Source organism: Choristoneura fumiferana, chromosome 30 (assembly GCF_025370935.1).
Source record: "Choristoneura fumiferana chromosome 30, NRCan_CFum_1, whole genome shotgun sequence".
Lineage (NCBI taxonomy): Eukaryota > Metazoa > Arthropoda > Insecta > Lepidoptera > Tortricidae > Choristoneura > Choristoneura fumiferana.
Window position 1 is genome coordinate 5,760,516 of NC_133501.1, and position 14,870 is coordinate 5,775,385.

A 14,870-nucleotide genomic window follows, 5' to 3' on the forward strand; every position below is an offset into this window, starting at 1 on the left:
CCCGTGCGACATACAATGTTTTTCATCACATTTGCGAGTAAAATTGTATATTTGTAAAAGACCAACTAATATTCATTCATAAATTGCCGATACCGCTGACTGCGCTTTTGGCAGCGCCAGCATCCCGCCGCCCTCCTCCCCGCAGCATGTGCCCAAAGCGCGCGCCGCGCGCTGCATCGCAGGCGCTGCATCGCAGGCGCTGCAGCACACCATGCAGTAACAAACTCATTTACCGACCTTGGGCTTCATGACAAGAAATTAGTACGGGCACATTAAGGTCGAGGGTTTTATTTGGGAGTCGCAACCAAGGCAGCCTGCATGACATGATTTACAGTACATCGATATGGACCTCCGCAAAGTAACACCTGTATCAATAAATGTTTTTTTGTAAGTTGTTTAAACGGAAATGGAGACTAAATCGTCAGCTTATTTAATATTTCCATTTCACATTTTTATTTCTTTTACATTAGTATTTGTTTGGTTTCGCTCCGCTTTTCATATCTTGGAACGATAAGAAACAAAAAATAATTTTATTCACATGAAACATGCAGTTGTAAAATATGTTTTATATTTTCTGCATATTTCTGGGTAAGTATTTCACAAGCTGAAACTACTTGAATTTAGGTTTTATACAGGTAAATGTGGCGTACTTATGTTAATGCCCAAAAAAACAAGGTGTTAATTAAATAACTGTCCTAGGACACCAACTGGTTTTTAAGGGTTTCGTAGCCAAAATGGCAAAAACGAAACCCTCCTAGTTTCGTCATGTCTGTGTCTGTCCATTCGCCCATCCGTATCTGCCCGTCCATCTGTCCGACAGCGACTTAGTTTAGATTATTAGAGATAGAAAGTTGTAATTTTGCATGGATATAATGTAGCAATTATGCGGACAATGTGGCAAAATGAAACGTAGAAATGTGTTAGTAGTTTAAATTATTAATATTATAAATATTAATTTTATTTGATTTTTTCGTAACGGCTACGGAACTCTATCCTGGGCGTGTTAAGATACACTTGCATTTATTATCAAATATTTTAATTATAACCTCTCTAAAACGTTCGTTGGCGTATGTTGCATTCGTAACTTCTTGAGTTTTGATGTAAAAAATCTGATGTAGCTAAAACATATTGGAATCGATTACACTATTCATCATCTGAGTGAGTAGCCTCTGACTACTTCTAGTAGCATGGTGAATGGTCGTGTTGCTCTGATGATGAGCTCTGACTGAGTTCGAAACGAGTGTGGCGGTGATGTTAGTTGGGTTTGTGTGATGAGTGTGTTCTTTGCAGCATATGGAGGCGGAGGAGCTGCATGCTCACATTTGTTGCATAAGCCTAGCTATCATTAAGGTCGCGGGTGAGCAAAGTAATTATTTATAGTTCAATGTTCAAATATTAACCTCTATCTCACCTGAAGTGCAGATGAGACCAAAGATGTACAATACAAATATTCTTTATTGCGCACCACATCAGGGTAGACAATAGACGGTCTTATCGCTTAAAAGCGATCTCTTCCAGACAACCATTTACTATACACACACATTTACTATTTTTATTTATTTGATGTAGTCACTAGTTCTGTAACAACGATTGGGCCTTGAATAGCCATATTTTTAATTTCAGCTCTCCTTCACACCTCTAATTTTGTAAGGACTGATTCCGTTGAGTCTCGAGAAACTAACGAACACCTAACTATAGATCTCAATGCTTTAAAAAATGCAGCAGAAGTAGTGAGAGTGCTCAAAGCGCTAAATGAAGATGATGTGGAACCCCAGTCGCCCCACCGGGAGGAGGGTTATGGGAAACAGGAGGACGGGCTGCAAGGTAAAATCAATGGGATTAATAAAAATACGGTTTTTTGTTAAAAATTTCTTTCTTAATACAAGCTTTTTTTGCTGACTGTATTTGTCTTGTCGCGCCAAATTTCAAGCCGGTACTAACTATTGAGGAGTTCCCTCCTACGGAGACGATCCTGGCAGGACCACCAAGCTGTCACCATATTTATTCGTTCTAAGAAAAAAGTGTTTTTGTTTGCTTTGGTATTCATAGGTTTATAATTAAATCTAAACTCGCCTCTTGGTTCTAGATTTTGATCTCGAATAAATTAGGAGTCTTGAAGATTAGGTTAGATTAAAGACTCTATAATAGCTCATTATTGTACTGTCACCAAATTTACATAAGTATGCCAAATTTCGAGTCGATCGGACTACTGGAAGTGGGTCAAATTTAGCTTCCAAGATTTGACTCAAACAAACAAATAAATAAAGAAACTGGTCAAACTAAAATAAAAACTTGTAAAAAAGAATATAAATGTTATTTCCTTCCACAATCGTATCCAAAGTATCAAATAAATAGGTAAAGTTTGAAAATAATAATGTAATAATGATCAAAATACATAAATGTCATTTGGTATACTCAAATATTAATGCAGGTTAGAATTACACCTCTCCATTTCTAACGTGTAAGAGGCGACTGAGGATATAGCTTAAAGTATACCGTAGGCGACAGGCTAGCAACCTGTCACTATTGTACCGTTTTTGTCAAACTTAAAACTAAAATTGCTAAAAGTAGCTCCGAAGCGATAACGTTTCGTGTGCTCTGCCTACCCCATTTGGGAATACAGGCGTGACGTTTGTGTGTGTGTGTGTGTGTTAGTGCAATTTTCTCAGATACCGTCACCTTATAGAATTGTTTCTCAAATAAACCTAATCTGACCTGAATCAATCTGTACTGAAAACTAATTAGATAACTTTTTTCCACGCACGAATAAAATATATGGAACCAGGTTACTGGGACTGTTTCCGGAGCGGTACAGCTTAGGGATCTTTAAAAAACTGGCCAAGTGCGAGTCGTATTCGCATACGAAGGTTTCCGTACCATTATTTATACAACATTAGACATTAACAAAAAAACGGGAAAAAATCAAGGTTTTTGTGTGGGAGCACCTCTTAAAAAATATTTTATTCTAATTTACTTAATTATTTATTTTTAAAGTAATTTGATTATGCAACTAAATATTCTGTGAATATTTTAAGCGTCTATCTATGACGTTTTTAATATCAAACAAAAAACGGCAAAAACATCACGTTTCTTGTATGGGAGCCCCCCTTAAATATTTATTTTAATCTGTTTTTAGTATTTGTTGTTATAGCGGCCACAGTAATACATAATCTGTGAAAATTTCAAGTGTACTATTACGGCTCAAGAGATAGAGCCCAGTGACAGACGGACAGACAGACAGGCAGACAGCGGAGTCACAGTAATACGGCTCCGTTAGCACCTTTTGGGTACGGAACCCTAAAAACGAGCCTATCAGTCACTCCAAGGACCGGTAACGCACCTGTGATACCCCTCGCGTTGACAGGTGTCCATGGGCGGCGTTGATTGCTTCCCATCAGGTTACCCGCATGCATGCATGCATGGTTGTGTTTGTTTCGTTTCGTTTGATTAATAGTTTTACGATCTTATTTATTTCGTCGTTCGTTAGCTACAAAATTATTAAAATTATACCATAAAACATTTGATAAAAATCACGAACTATCCCTTTACAAAGGTACCTAATAGCTATGATGAATCTATGTGAGAAACCCTTGAAATACCTTTTTCAGGCATCGATATAGACTACCTAGGCGTGAACGAAGCACGGAACCTAGATATTAGGAATATATTGGAACTAATAAAGAAGAATAGAGAAGCACAGGAGAATCATGATCTGACAAAACCAGAGCTGTCATCTCGAGTCTACTACATCAGCAATCCTCAAGTGCTGGAGAAATACAGGACGAAGGTTAGGAAGGAAAACGAGAGGGATAGGTGCGTAAAAAGAAGAAAACATTCAAAAATGTCTAAACACATTCAGTGCCAAGAACACGCTAGGCGCGTTCTCTGTTCGTAGGCAGTTTTCGCTGCAAAGCGGAAAAACGCTGCTACGCGCTGCGAGCGTAGCGCGTAGCGAATGAGGTCGACAGTACGCTCGCCGCTGATCGCATTTTCATACAAAAGTAGTTTCGTTCTAATACAAACAACACACTGAAACAAAATAAAACTTTGCGACTACAATGGAAACAGCTATTTTGATGCTTACAATTAGTTTTCATTCATATTCAATGTAACAAAATAAAATCCCATCAATTTTAGGTTTTGTATGAGAAATGGAAATTCGTTTTTTTTTCCGTTACATTTTTTTTAACTAAAACTAATTACCGTAAACTGCTTCAACTTTGCCCTCTGGCCCCAACATTGCCTGATTCGATTTAGAGTCAATAACTAGCACCCTTCTAGGTTTTTCAACTTTTATCCCCCGAAATAATAATTCCCGTGTATATAAAAGTTTAAAACCTATAAGAGTGCTAGTTATCGACTCTTAATCGAATAAGGCAATGTTGGGGCCAGAAGGCAAAGTTGAAGCAGTTTACGGTATAAGCATCGTAATGGCTGCTGAATTATAGTTGCAAAGTTGCGTTTTGATCTGTAGTGCTGCTTGTAAATTAGAACGAAGTACGTTGTATGGGGACGCGAGCCTACTGGGGACTGAAGCAAACTAAAGCTTATTTTAGCATATTTACCATATTGATTATATTCCAGTTCAGCATCGAGCGATCCCGAAAAGAGAATAAAGGATCTATGGGAACTGATAAATACCATGAGAAGAGAGGGCGACGCGGATGAGAGTGAGTTTCTGAACCGTTCAACATACAGGATGATTTAGGAGACGTGAACAGGACCAACCCTACTAGACCCAGAGCCCGCAGCAGCCAGACCTTCATTATGGTTTAAAGGCTGAAAGTTTTTTTATATAAGGTACTAACGCCGCTAAGAACGATCCCTAACTGTGAGATTTGGATATTGAGCGCTTTGGAAAATATCTTGTTTTATTTATGTATTGTATGTAAACGTCTGTAATTTAGTTACAGATATATTAATGTTTTATATATGTATTATACCTATATTGTATATAATTAGATATTTGGGGTTTACATATGCATTTATATTTATTCAAATGTTTTGCTCTATTTGTCGATCCTTGTTTTTTGATTGCTCTTCTCTACCACTCAAAGGTTGACTGGCAGAGATCCCTTCAGAGATAAGTACTTAACACTTTTTTTTCTGTAACCTTTTTGTTTTCCCTTGTTGTACAATAAAGAGTATAAACAAACAAACAATATCAAGTACAAACTACAAAGTGTCAGGCAATGAAGAAAGTGATTTTTTACATATCATTCCGTAGAGTTCCAACCCCCTGTCAAACAATCCTTATGTTTAAATAGACGCCTGACAAAATATCCAAATTTTGTAGTTGGGGATCATTCTTACTGCGTTAGTACCATATATAAAAAACTTTCAGCCTTTATACTATTACCAAAGGTCTGGCTGCCGCAGGCTCTGGGTCTATACCGGACTAAACCGTGTTGTTTTTGACTTTCACTAACTTGGATAGATGTCCCAGTTCCTTGATAGAAACTATCTAGCAATTAACTTTCTGGACGAATAAAAAAAAAACAGCATTGAGTAAACATCTAACCTTCATACAATACCTTAATCGCGTTGTCCGCACCACATGCATACGTAAAGTACGGGTCTCCCTTAATTGGCATAACATTAATTGTCCTATTCAAATAACGCATAATATAACATAACATTACTACGCATAACGTTGAAGTGTCATAACAATAATAATGCATAATATTTAATAGGCATAACAATGAATACGCATAATGTAAATTCGTATTTTAAGAAGCAAAACTAATAAGTCCAATAGAACATGAAATTTAGAAGGAATAAATACGTAAAAGTTTTGCCAATTGTATTTTTGCTTCTTTTCTTTTGTACAATAATTAATTTACATGAATACCTAAGTACATATCAATTATGGGTGCGAATTTTTGCAGTTTTACGTCGTGAACTTCTACTGAATGGTTAAATAGCGTAGCACGAATATAGTGGAACTTTATCATTATCATCATCACCATTTCAGCCTATTACTTATAGGAACGGCCCACTGTTGGGTACAGGCCACTTCACAGAATGAGATGATTGGGCCGTAGTTTTTTCATAGATGTGTTCGCGTTTCCAGACGAAGTTTACCTTCACCGTTGTATATGGTCAATTTGAAGTGTCATTTCGTACATGAATTCCGAAAAGTTCAGATGCACGAGCCCGGGCTCAAACCCACTACCCTCTGCTTGAGAGGCCATGGATCAACCCTGGCTATCACGACTTTTTTGTAGTAGAACTATATCAGGTACTTAGTTTAGTTCAGAATATATAGGTTAGTCCAGAGGACGCATTGTCTAACGTTTCGGACAGTTTCGTTTCAAATGACAGTTTTCGCATACAAAAACTGTCATTTGATTGTGATCGCGAGTGTCAGAAACGTTACGTAATAGACTTACAGGTAGTACCTACACCAGAGACCGTATTGCCTAACGTTCTGTCGTTCGCGATCGCAATCAAATGACAGTTTTTGTATGCGAAATCTGTCATTTGATTGTGATCGCGAGTGTCAGAAACTTTACGTAATAGACTTACAGGTAGTACCTACATCAGAGACCGTATTGCCTAACGATTCTGTCGCTCGCGATGGCAATCAAATGACAGTTTTCGCATACAAAAACTATCATTTGATTGTGATCGCGAGTGTCAGAAACGTTACGTAATAGACTTACAGGTAGTACCTACATCAGAGACCGTATTGCCTAACGATTCTGTCGCTCGCGATCGCAATCAAATGACAGTTTTTGTATGCGAAGCTAAAGACTCAAATTGCACTGCAGTAGGTGCTCCGTCTAGCGGATTTCCATCAATCCTTTCGCTTTGTTTCCACCTGTATTATTTTAATCGCGCTTAATGAGGGCTATCGTTTTTTGTCTCACTAGATGGCGCACTGTTGCGTGAGGTTTTTAAGTATGGCTTTCAAAGTCTGGTTATTACGGGCGTGAAAACAAAGTTTAGATTAAAATCATATGTAATACACCTTAAAACCGTACCATAAAAATATCGAACATGCCACAGTGTTCCATAGTCCCCGTTTTGTTCGGAAAAAGGGAGGACAAAGGTTTCCGAAAGACAAAACTGTCTCAAAACACACATTCATTGCCCCGGAACGCATATTTGCCATAATTAATTTCAGATATTGCAAAATATTCTCAAAATTATTCTAATTATAAATAAACCCGCGTAGCTCACCCAAAAACTATGAGATTTGACATTTCGGAGACCTCACGCTACACTAGCGCCTCTAGCGGCGAATTCATACGCGATAGCCCTCATTCGCACGTGAATGCAACGTTATGCGTTTTCAAATTAGGCAAATTAACGTTATGCCTATTAAACGTATGCTAAGTTATTGTTATGTATTTATATATAATAGCGAATATGCATGACACGAAATTTAATGTGGTATAAATAGGGAAAATAAAATTTAAGTCCCCTGTACGTACGGCCGCGTCCACATACAAAAGTAGTTTCGTTCTAATTTACAAGCAGCACTACGGATCAAAACGCACTCTGCAACTATAATGGAAGCAGCCATTACGATGTTTATAATTACTGATTTAGGTTTGGTTAAAATAAAATGTACCTAACGGAAGAAAACAATAACGAATTTCCATTTCTCCCCATACAAAACTTAAAATTAATATGATTTTATTTTGTTACATTGAATATGAACGAAAACTATCACCACTTGGTTTGTCAAACAATAAAGACATTGATCAAATAAATGTTTGCATATTTTCTCCATCCAGTTTGACCATCAGTGGTGTAGCGGTATAGCACGCGGTACGGATTACCGAGGACCTGGGTTCAGAAAAAACAGAAAAATAAGATCATCACTGGGAACAGTGATGATCTTATTTTTCTGTTTTTTCTGTGCATCTATATTTTAGTTTGTATTTTCAATTTCGGTTTTACGGGATGACCGTCAAAGTAAAAAGTTGGAATTGAAATAAAAAATACAAAAAGATTCCAAAAAACCAATCTGCATATTTTCTATTAAGTATAGTATGCGTAATAAAGTTATAAATATTAAGATTACGCAAAATAATTATGTGTTTTAATGTTATGCCTTTTAATATAGACCCGTAAAGTACAATATGCATTACAGAAGGACCGTCGATGAACATGATACATCCTCGTCTGTTGCACCTAAACTTAGGTGAGTTGTATTATACCTCTCCCTTTTTTTGTACCGGGGAAAATGCTTTATAGATGCCACCGGCCCGGGGAGGCCGGTGATGTGGGATTCCCGCACCTAAAAGGGGGTGTTGTACCCACTAAAAACCCCAGGGTGTTTCTCTTCATCGCCATTTTGCAGCCGGGCTGTGCAATGCGAACTACGCATCCATGACCGCGGTTGTGAACCCGACTTCAGGACCTTCTGTCTCCTGCCTCCACCGCTGTAGGCGCCCTGGAACACTTGCCGCGCCTACCAGCTCGGAAACCTTAACGGTGGGGGACGAGCATCCTCGTGCCCGTCATCCGCAGTCCCTATTGGGGTGGAATTTGGCGACGGTCATATTTAACCGCCTTTGCCCAGGCGCAGGGGCTGGGAGGACGGGTCCTCCTCTCGCTCCCGTTCCGCTCCATCTACACCTCTCCCTACTTTACCGTCCCACAGGTGGGCATAGCTGGGCATTGTGTCTCGTCGACACTGTGGACGTGGCGGCTATAAATATTTTTTCCTATGTTTTATTTTACCACATTGTCGGCATTATTGCTAGGAAGGTCAAAATTATTTTCGTTGTCTCATTTTTGTCTCTGAAAAAAGTGACAGAGAGGATTTTTTTGAATGGGACATAGTGGCATTTTTCATTTTTCTCTAGTTAAATATTAGTTACACCGAAAAAGACAAAAATGGCACCACATTTTTTTATTTGTTAGTTAGAAGACATTAGAAAGAAAGAAAAAAAATACATTTATTCACGACACAACAATAGACAACACCACAAGATACATCAATAATAATATTATTAAGTACAATAGTATAGATATTTATCTATTCTAATTTCAATGCAATAATTATCATTTATTTCAAATATCTTTGATTCATAATTATCGTTAATCGTTATCTGTTACGTAGAAGCTATGTTAGTAGGTACCTACTACATCATGGTTTTAAGTGACTTAACATTTAATAAATTAATAATGAAAGGAATTTGACCCAGGTACATACAGTTGTGGTCATATAATTAAGAACGATTTTTTATAGAGAAGATTTTTTCAAACTGACAAGTGTTACTAACTGCATGTATATTTTTGTAATTCTCTCGGTATCGTAAAACTTTTCCTTACTAGCGGTAAATTCATTTATACATATAATTGGCTAAAAATAAATAGATAAACTTTATATATTACATCTAAACCTAGTATTACTACTTACTGGCTGGTCATATAATTAAGAACGCTGAATAGTTTATTTTTTATTCAAATTTAAATAGAGAACGGACCGCCGCTTTGTGGTTTTAGGTTATTATTTGAATAATTTTGGCGCCATTTAGTGCCGCAAAAGTCTTTAAGGCGATTGCTTCATATAAAAACAACGGGGAAAAATAAAAGTTGTGATAAATCTACAAGAAAAGTAATACTAAAACTTCGCGACAAGAATTGGTCGTATAAACACATAGCCGATCATCTGCAATGTTCAAAAACTATGGTTTTCCACGCCATAAAGCATTTTGCTACGTATCAAACTACTTCAAATGTTCCGCGTGTACCTAGACAAAGAAAGTCATCTCGTCGAGATAATCGAAATATCGTTCGTTTGGCAAAACAAAATTCTTTTAAAGGGTCTAATGAGTTGAGAAAATAATATTTTGGCGAAAACAACCCTTCAGCAATCTTGGCACGCAGTATTCGAATGCGTTTGGTAGAAGAAAAGTTGCACGGAAGGATAGCAAGGAAGGTGCCTATGTTGAAACGGTGTCATAGGCAAGCCCGGCTTGCATTTGCAAGAAGATATGTAAACTGGACAGTCAGACAGTGGAAAAACGTTATTTTTTCTGACGAGACAAAAATAAATAGGGTATGTTCTGATGGCAAACGATATGTAAAACGGCCTCCAAATAAAGCATTCGACCCAAAGTACACAAAAGTAACTTTAAAGCATGACGGGGGAAATGTAAAAATTTGGGGATGTTTTCTGGACATGGTGTTGGACCTGTTAGGCTGATAGAACGAAACATGGATCAATTTCAATACAAAAACATACTGGAAGAAACAATGTTACCATATGCTGAAGGCGTGCTTCCGGTTATTTGGACATTCCAGCACGACAATGATCCCAAGCATACTCTCACATCGCAATCAGTTTCTGTCTTAGATTGGCCAGCCAACAGCCCCGATCTTAACCCAATAGAGCATCTTTGGTGCGAAGTCAAGAAAAAGTTTCAAATCGACAGTGTGGCAATTTAAGAGAACTGTATGACGTATTCTTAGAAGAATGGAACTCTATCTCTCTTGCGAAATGTCAAAAATTGATAGATTCAATGCCTCGCCGGTGTAAGGCAGTAATAAAAAGCCGTGGACATGCTACTAACTATTAATTTTAGTTAAAATGTATTACATTGCTTTTTTTTCTGTACAAACTTCACGTTAGTGTGATTTAGTTAATCTAAGTTTCAAATAAAAAAACTTTCGAACAGTTAAAGAATCGTTCTTAATTATTTGTCCAGCTTCATTACTATTTGAATTTGTTACTAAAGAGAATAAACAAAATTTGTAAAAAAATGACAGTAATTTTATTCTTTATTCTAAATCCCGTTTGCTCTATTCATGTGGCTATTTCATAACGTAACTAGTTACTTCTAAGAAGGACCCACGACTACACATGACATGATTTAGTTAAAAATAATCTGGAACTTCAAATCGTTCTTAATTACATGGCCACCACTGTACATCCATGCAAATTTACAATTCTCTAGCACTAATAGTCTAACCACGGACAGACAGACAGACAGACATGGCGAAGCTTTAAGGGTGCCGTTCTTGCCATTTTGGCTATGCAACCCTAAAAATGGGTAAATATGTCGGATCCTCATCCTCCCAGCCTATATACGTCCCACTGCTGGGCACAGGCCTCCTCTCAGAACAAGAGGGCTTGGGCCATAGTTCCCACGCGGGCCCAGTGCGGATTGGGAACTTCGCACGCACCATTGAATCGCTTCGCAGGTTTGTGCAGGTTTCCTCACGATGTTTTCCTTCACCGCAAAGCTCGTGGTAAATTTCAAATGTAACTCCGCACATGAATTTCGTAAAACTCAGAGGTGCGAGCCGGGGTTCGAACCCACGACCCTCTGCTTGTGAGGCGATAGGTCGAACCACTAGGCCACCACGGCTTAATATGTCGGATATGTAATTAAAATTCACAGTCATACAATATTCATGTGGCAAAGATAATAATAAATAATAAAGCTAAATATAAATGGACCATGAATTAAACCGAAATACGTCAACGAGTTATTTTCATTGCAACAAACAGTTGAGCTAATAATTATAATTACATTTATTTGAATTGTCACATACGAAATTTATTTTTCACCTCAGCACCTCAAACAGGCAGGTTTTGCTATGAGAAATCAGTGAGCAAAATCGCATTTTGCTCACTCCGTGAGACAAAGTAACTTTTTAATTATTTTTTTTAAATGCTCAGTACAGTGTTGGGTCTACTCACTGAATTCCAAATATTTGAACTTTACTTTGATCTGTCATTTCACTTCAACTCGAAAAAAGCAAGAGATAGGATCAAATTTGTCGATTACAAACTTAAATTAAATTTTTGGTATTAAAAATATATCGAAATATTTCCAAAATGTAAATTTTCCCGATCTTTTAATAAAGTATGCAACCTCGTTGCACGAAAGCCGCTTCTCTTGTTTTTTTTTTATAAAAGAATTCCGTATACTGCCTCTACAGTATAATTATTATTTGTTAAATTGAATGATTTCTTAACAAATCTATTTATGTTTATGTAATAGAAATCATATTTAAAGGTTTAATTGTTCAACCTTTTCAATTACCCCGAGATGAGGCTTTTTGCAGTATTAAAAAATAAGTGTGACATTAGTACAAGAAGTTAAGATTGCATGTTATGAGTATGCGATTTGTATTGTAGCTACTGGACTCCTTTTATGGTTTTAAAAGTAATTATTATATTTGATAATAATCGGATTCTATTTAAAAAAAATGTGTTTGTTTTGTAAACAGGTAGGTATATGTGGTTTAATTCTTATGTTACATTTAAATTATGTTCTCGCTGCTGAGGTGAAAAATTGTATGTGTCACACGAGACCAAAGTTTTTTTGCATCTCGTGTATTTCAATCCCTTGCTGATCTCAGGATTCTAACCTAGAATCACTCGCTAACGCTCGTGATTCAATTATAGAATCCTTCGCTTACTCGGGATTCAAAATCAACACTCGCAACAAAAAACAACTTTGCTCTCTTGTTGCACAAATAACTATTGTTGATTTTGTCGATAAAGTAAAGAAAATCGTACGTTCGCTTTTGAATTCCACTCTAGCGAGTCTCATTCTTCTCAGCCTCAGGTATTAATTGGACCAATCAACTTTTTTACCGACACTAATCTGTCCGCGACATTTTTCAAACAATAGCAGATTTTTGTAAGTAAACATGTTCTTTCTATAATTTAATAGATGGTGTACATGAATACATGCTATCCTACGTAAGTTCAACCTATTAAATCGTGAAATATCTTGTTGGAAGTACGATTTTTTGGTAACGCCAGAGACAATTTTGGTAACGCAGGAGACGCCCAAAGTGTCGGTAAAATAGTTGATTGGCCCAATTTCTATACCTAATTCGGAAATGAAGCTACCTTACTACTCACTCATATTTAAAGAAACAAATCCGTATAACTCGCGTCTTACAATTGAATACAATACAATACAATCTAATAATAATAATGATTTATTTGTCAGAATACACAGAACATAAATACAAGATATGGTTGTATTTCAAGTAGGTACAGTATTCAGTCGTACGAGAACAACATGCAAATCTTAATATTTAATTTAGAGAGAGTTTATAGAGGGAGAGCGGGCTGCAGAATTTCGTTACTTGATACTTTTTCTTTTACATATTCTTTTTCTTTTGAGGCTTTTTCGTTTTTTACGTCATTTAATTGACCAGAGTAGAGGTTGCTCACATAATCTCGTATGCCAAGGTGTTTCGGCAGAAGAATTGGCAGACTTATATATTCCGGAAATTAGGGTTCATACCTACCGACTGGAATTGGTTTCATGCTGGTAGCAGATGGGTATATTTAGGGGTCCTGGTGGTCACCTTTGAGAGCGTCTGCCAAGCACTTCCGGCAAAAAAAATACTAACATATTTCGCTTTTCTGTAGATTTTTTTAATAATTTTTAGTTTATATAAAACTAAAAATTCATCAAATAAATCAATAAAAAAAAAATACAATTATACAATAATACATGAAAAATAAATGAACAATTGTTTCCACTGTTGCTATTTCATTTCCTCGCAACCTAAGTGAAAAGCAGAGTGTAAAACTCGAGCATTAAACCTATTTTCCCCTCGACGTCTATCCACCCTCACCGTACCGGCTCGGGTGGCTATATGAACGTCTTGGGTAAAATGGCTCATTTTATGCTCTTGTTGTACAATCTACTATTCTTTCTTTCTTTTTCTTTCCTTCAATATCATTGAGTACGATAGTATAGATAGTAAGATAGTAAGTGTCATTGTGGTTGTGAATCGGACACTGGCTCAGCATAATGCTGAAGCATTAATAAACACCCCAGCGCTGTAGGGCTACTACGAAACTCAAAGTTCGTGTCGTGCGGTCCCTCTCGCTCTCGTATTATCATAGGTATTCTGAGCGGCAAAAAATCTGGCCCTCAAATGTATGCAGAAATAGGTAATTTTGTATGTAGAGGGCCAAATTTTGGGCCGCTGAGTATAATTATATGAACATGTTTGTTTTTTCTAAATAACCCTTATGTGTAATTTACAGAAAAGCACGTGCCTAGTTTCGGCGCTAATACTGGCGAAGACGACAAAGACGTTAAAAAAGAACCAAATCTAGAATACCTTAAAATAATCAAAGAGGACAAGAATAATAAATATTCGAAGTTAACTAGTGCTCTTGTTAATACAGGAACAACAAAAATGTCTTCTTCTTCACAAGAAGTTGGTAAAAAGTTTAAAGGAAAAAACGCATTGCGAACAACAAAATACGAATCCCATGAAAGAAATTATATTAAAAGTAATGCGAAAAAAGTCTCATGGGAAAATACAAGCGAAGATGACGACACAAGATATGCCATCACTAAAATAGACTTTAAAGCTAAAGATGGTTCTAAAGAAGAAGAATTTGAAGATAAAAGCTTAGAGAGTTACAAACCTCGGAAGAAAGGAAAGAAACAAAAGAAAGAATCGAAATTTGACGACAATAATGATGATTTTACGACGACTAAGAAAGAAACCTCAAGAACTACACCGAAGAGGAAAGAAACTACAAGTGCTATTGACGATAACTATTCCGGTTACAGCAATAAAAAGAAACGGAACAGATGGGAAAAAGAAGAAAGATCTGAAGAGAGAATTAAATTCAAGCCACCCAGAAGGGAACCAAGGAAAGAAGAACGTATTTATGAAATGAATAAGCCTAGAATTAAAACACAGCTCAACAGACCTTTACGAAATCAAGTATCTAAGATTCGAAATAATAATATGGGTAACAACAATTATAAGGCGTACGGAAGGACACCTATCCCTATAGTGGGCAAGAAAGTTGTGTATGAAGACGATTAAACGCTGTAGTACACGTTTCTTTTTTATTATTACAAGTTACAATCTTTTAATTATCACCTGTCCCGATGTGTGTCTGTAAT

At 36.8% G+C, this 14,870-nt stretch overlaps 1 protein-coding gene across 4 annotated transcripts; it reads left to right on the plus strand.

Annotated features, from left to right (window-relative positions):
- Positions 1 to 455: 455 nt before the first annotated feature.
- LOC141444700 (uncharacterized) lies at positions 456 to 14,806 on the plus strand. Of its 4 annotated transcripts, none has more exons than XM_074110290.1 (6): positions 456 to 588; positions 1,624 to 1,824; positions 3,609 to 3,813; positions 4,585 to 4,670; positions 8,105 to 8,155; positions 13,991 to 14,806. In XM_074110290.1, the coding sequence occupies exons 1-6, from the start codon at positions 561 to 563 to the stop codon at positions 14,788 to 14,790; spliced, it is 1,371 nt and encodes a 456-aa protein (XP_073966391.1). In that variant the 5' UTR covers positions 456 to 560; the 3' UTR covers positions 14,791 to 14,806. The 4 variants fall into 4 exon arrangements, with proteins under 4 accessions (XP_073966391.1, XP_073966393.1, XP_073966392.1 ...); XM_074110292.1 differs by having other exon boundaries at positions 14,135 to 14,806; XM_074110291.1 differs by lacking the exon at positions 8,105 to 8,155 and having other exon boundaries at positions 457 to 588.
- Positions 14,807 to 14,870: the final 64 nt, after the last annotated feature.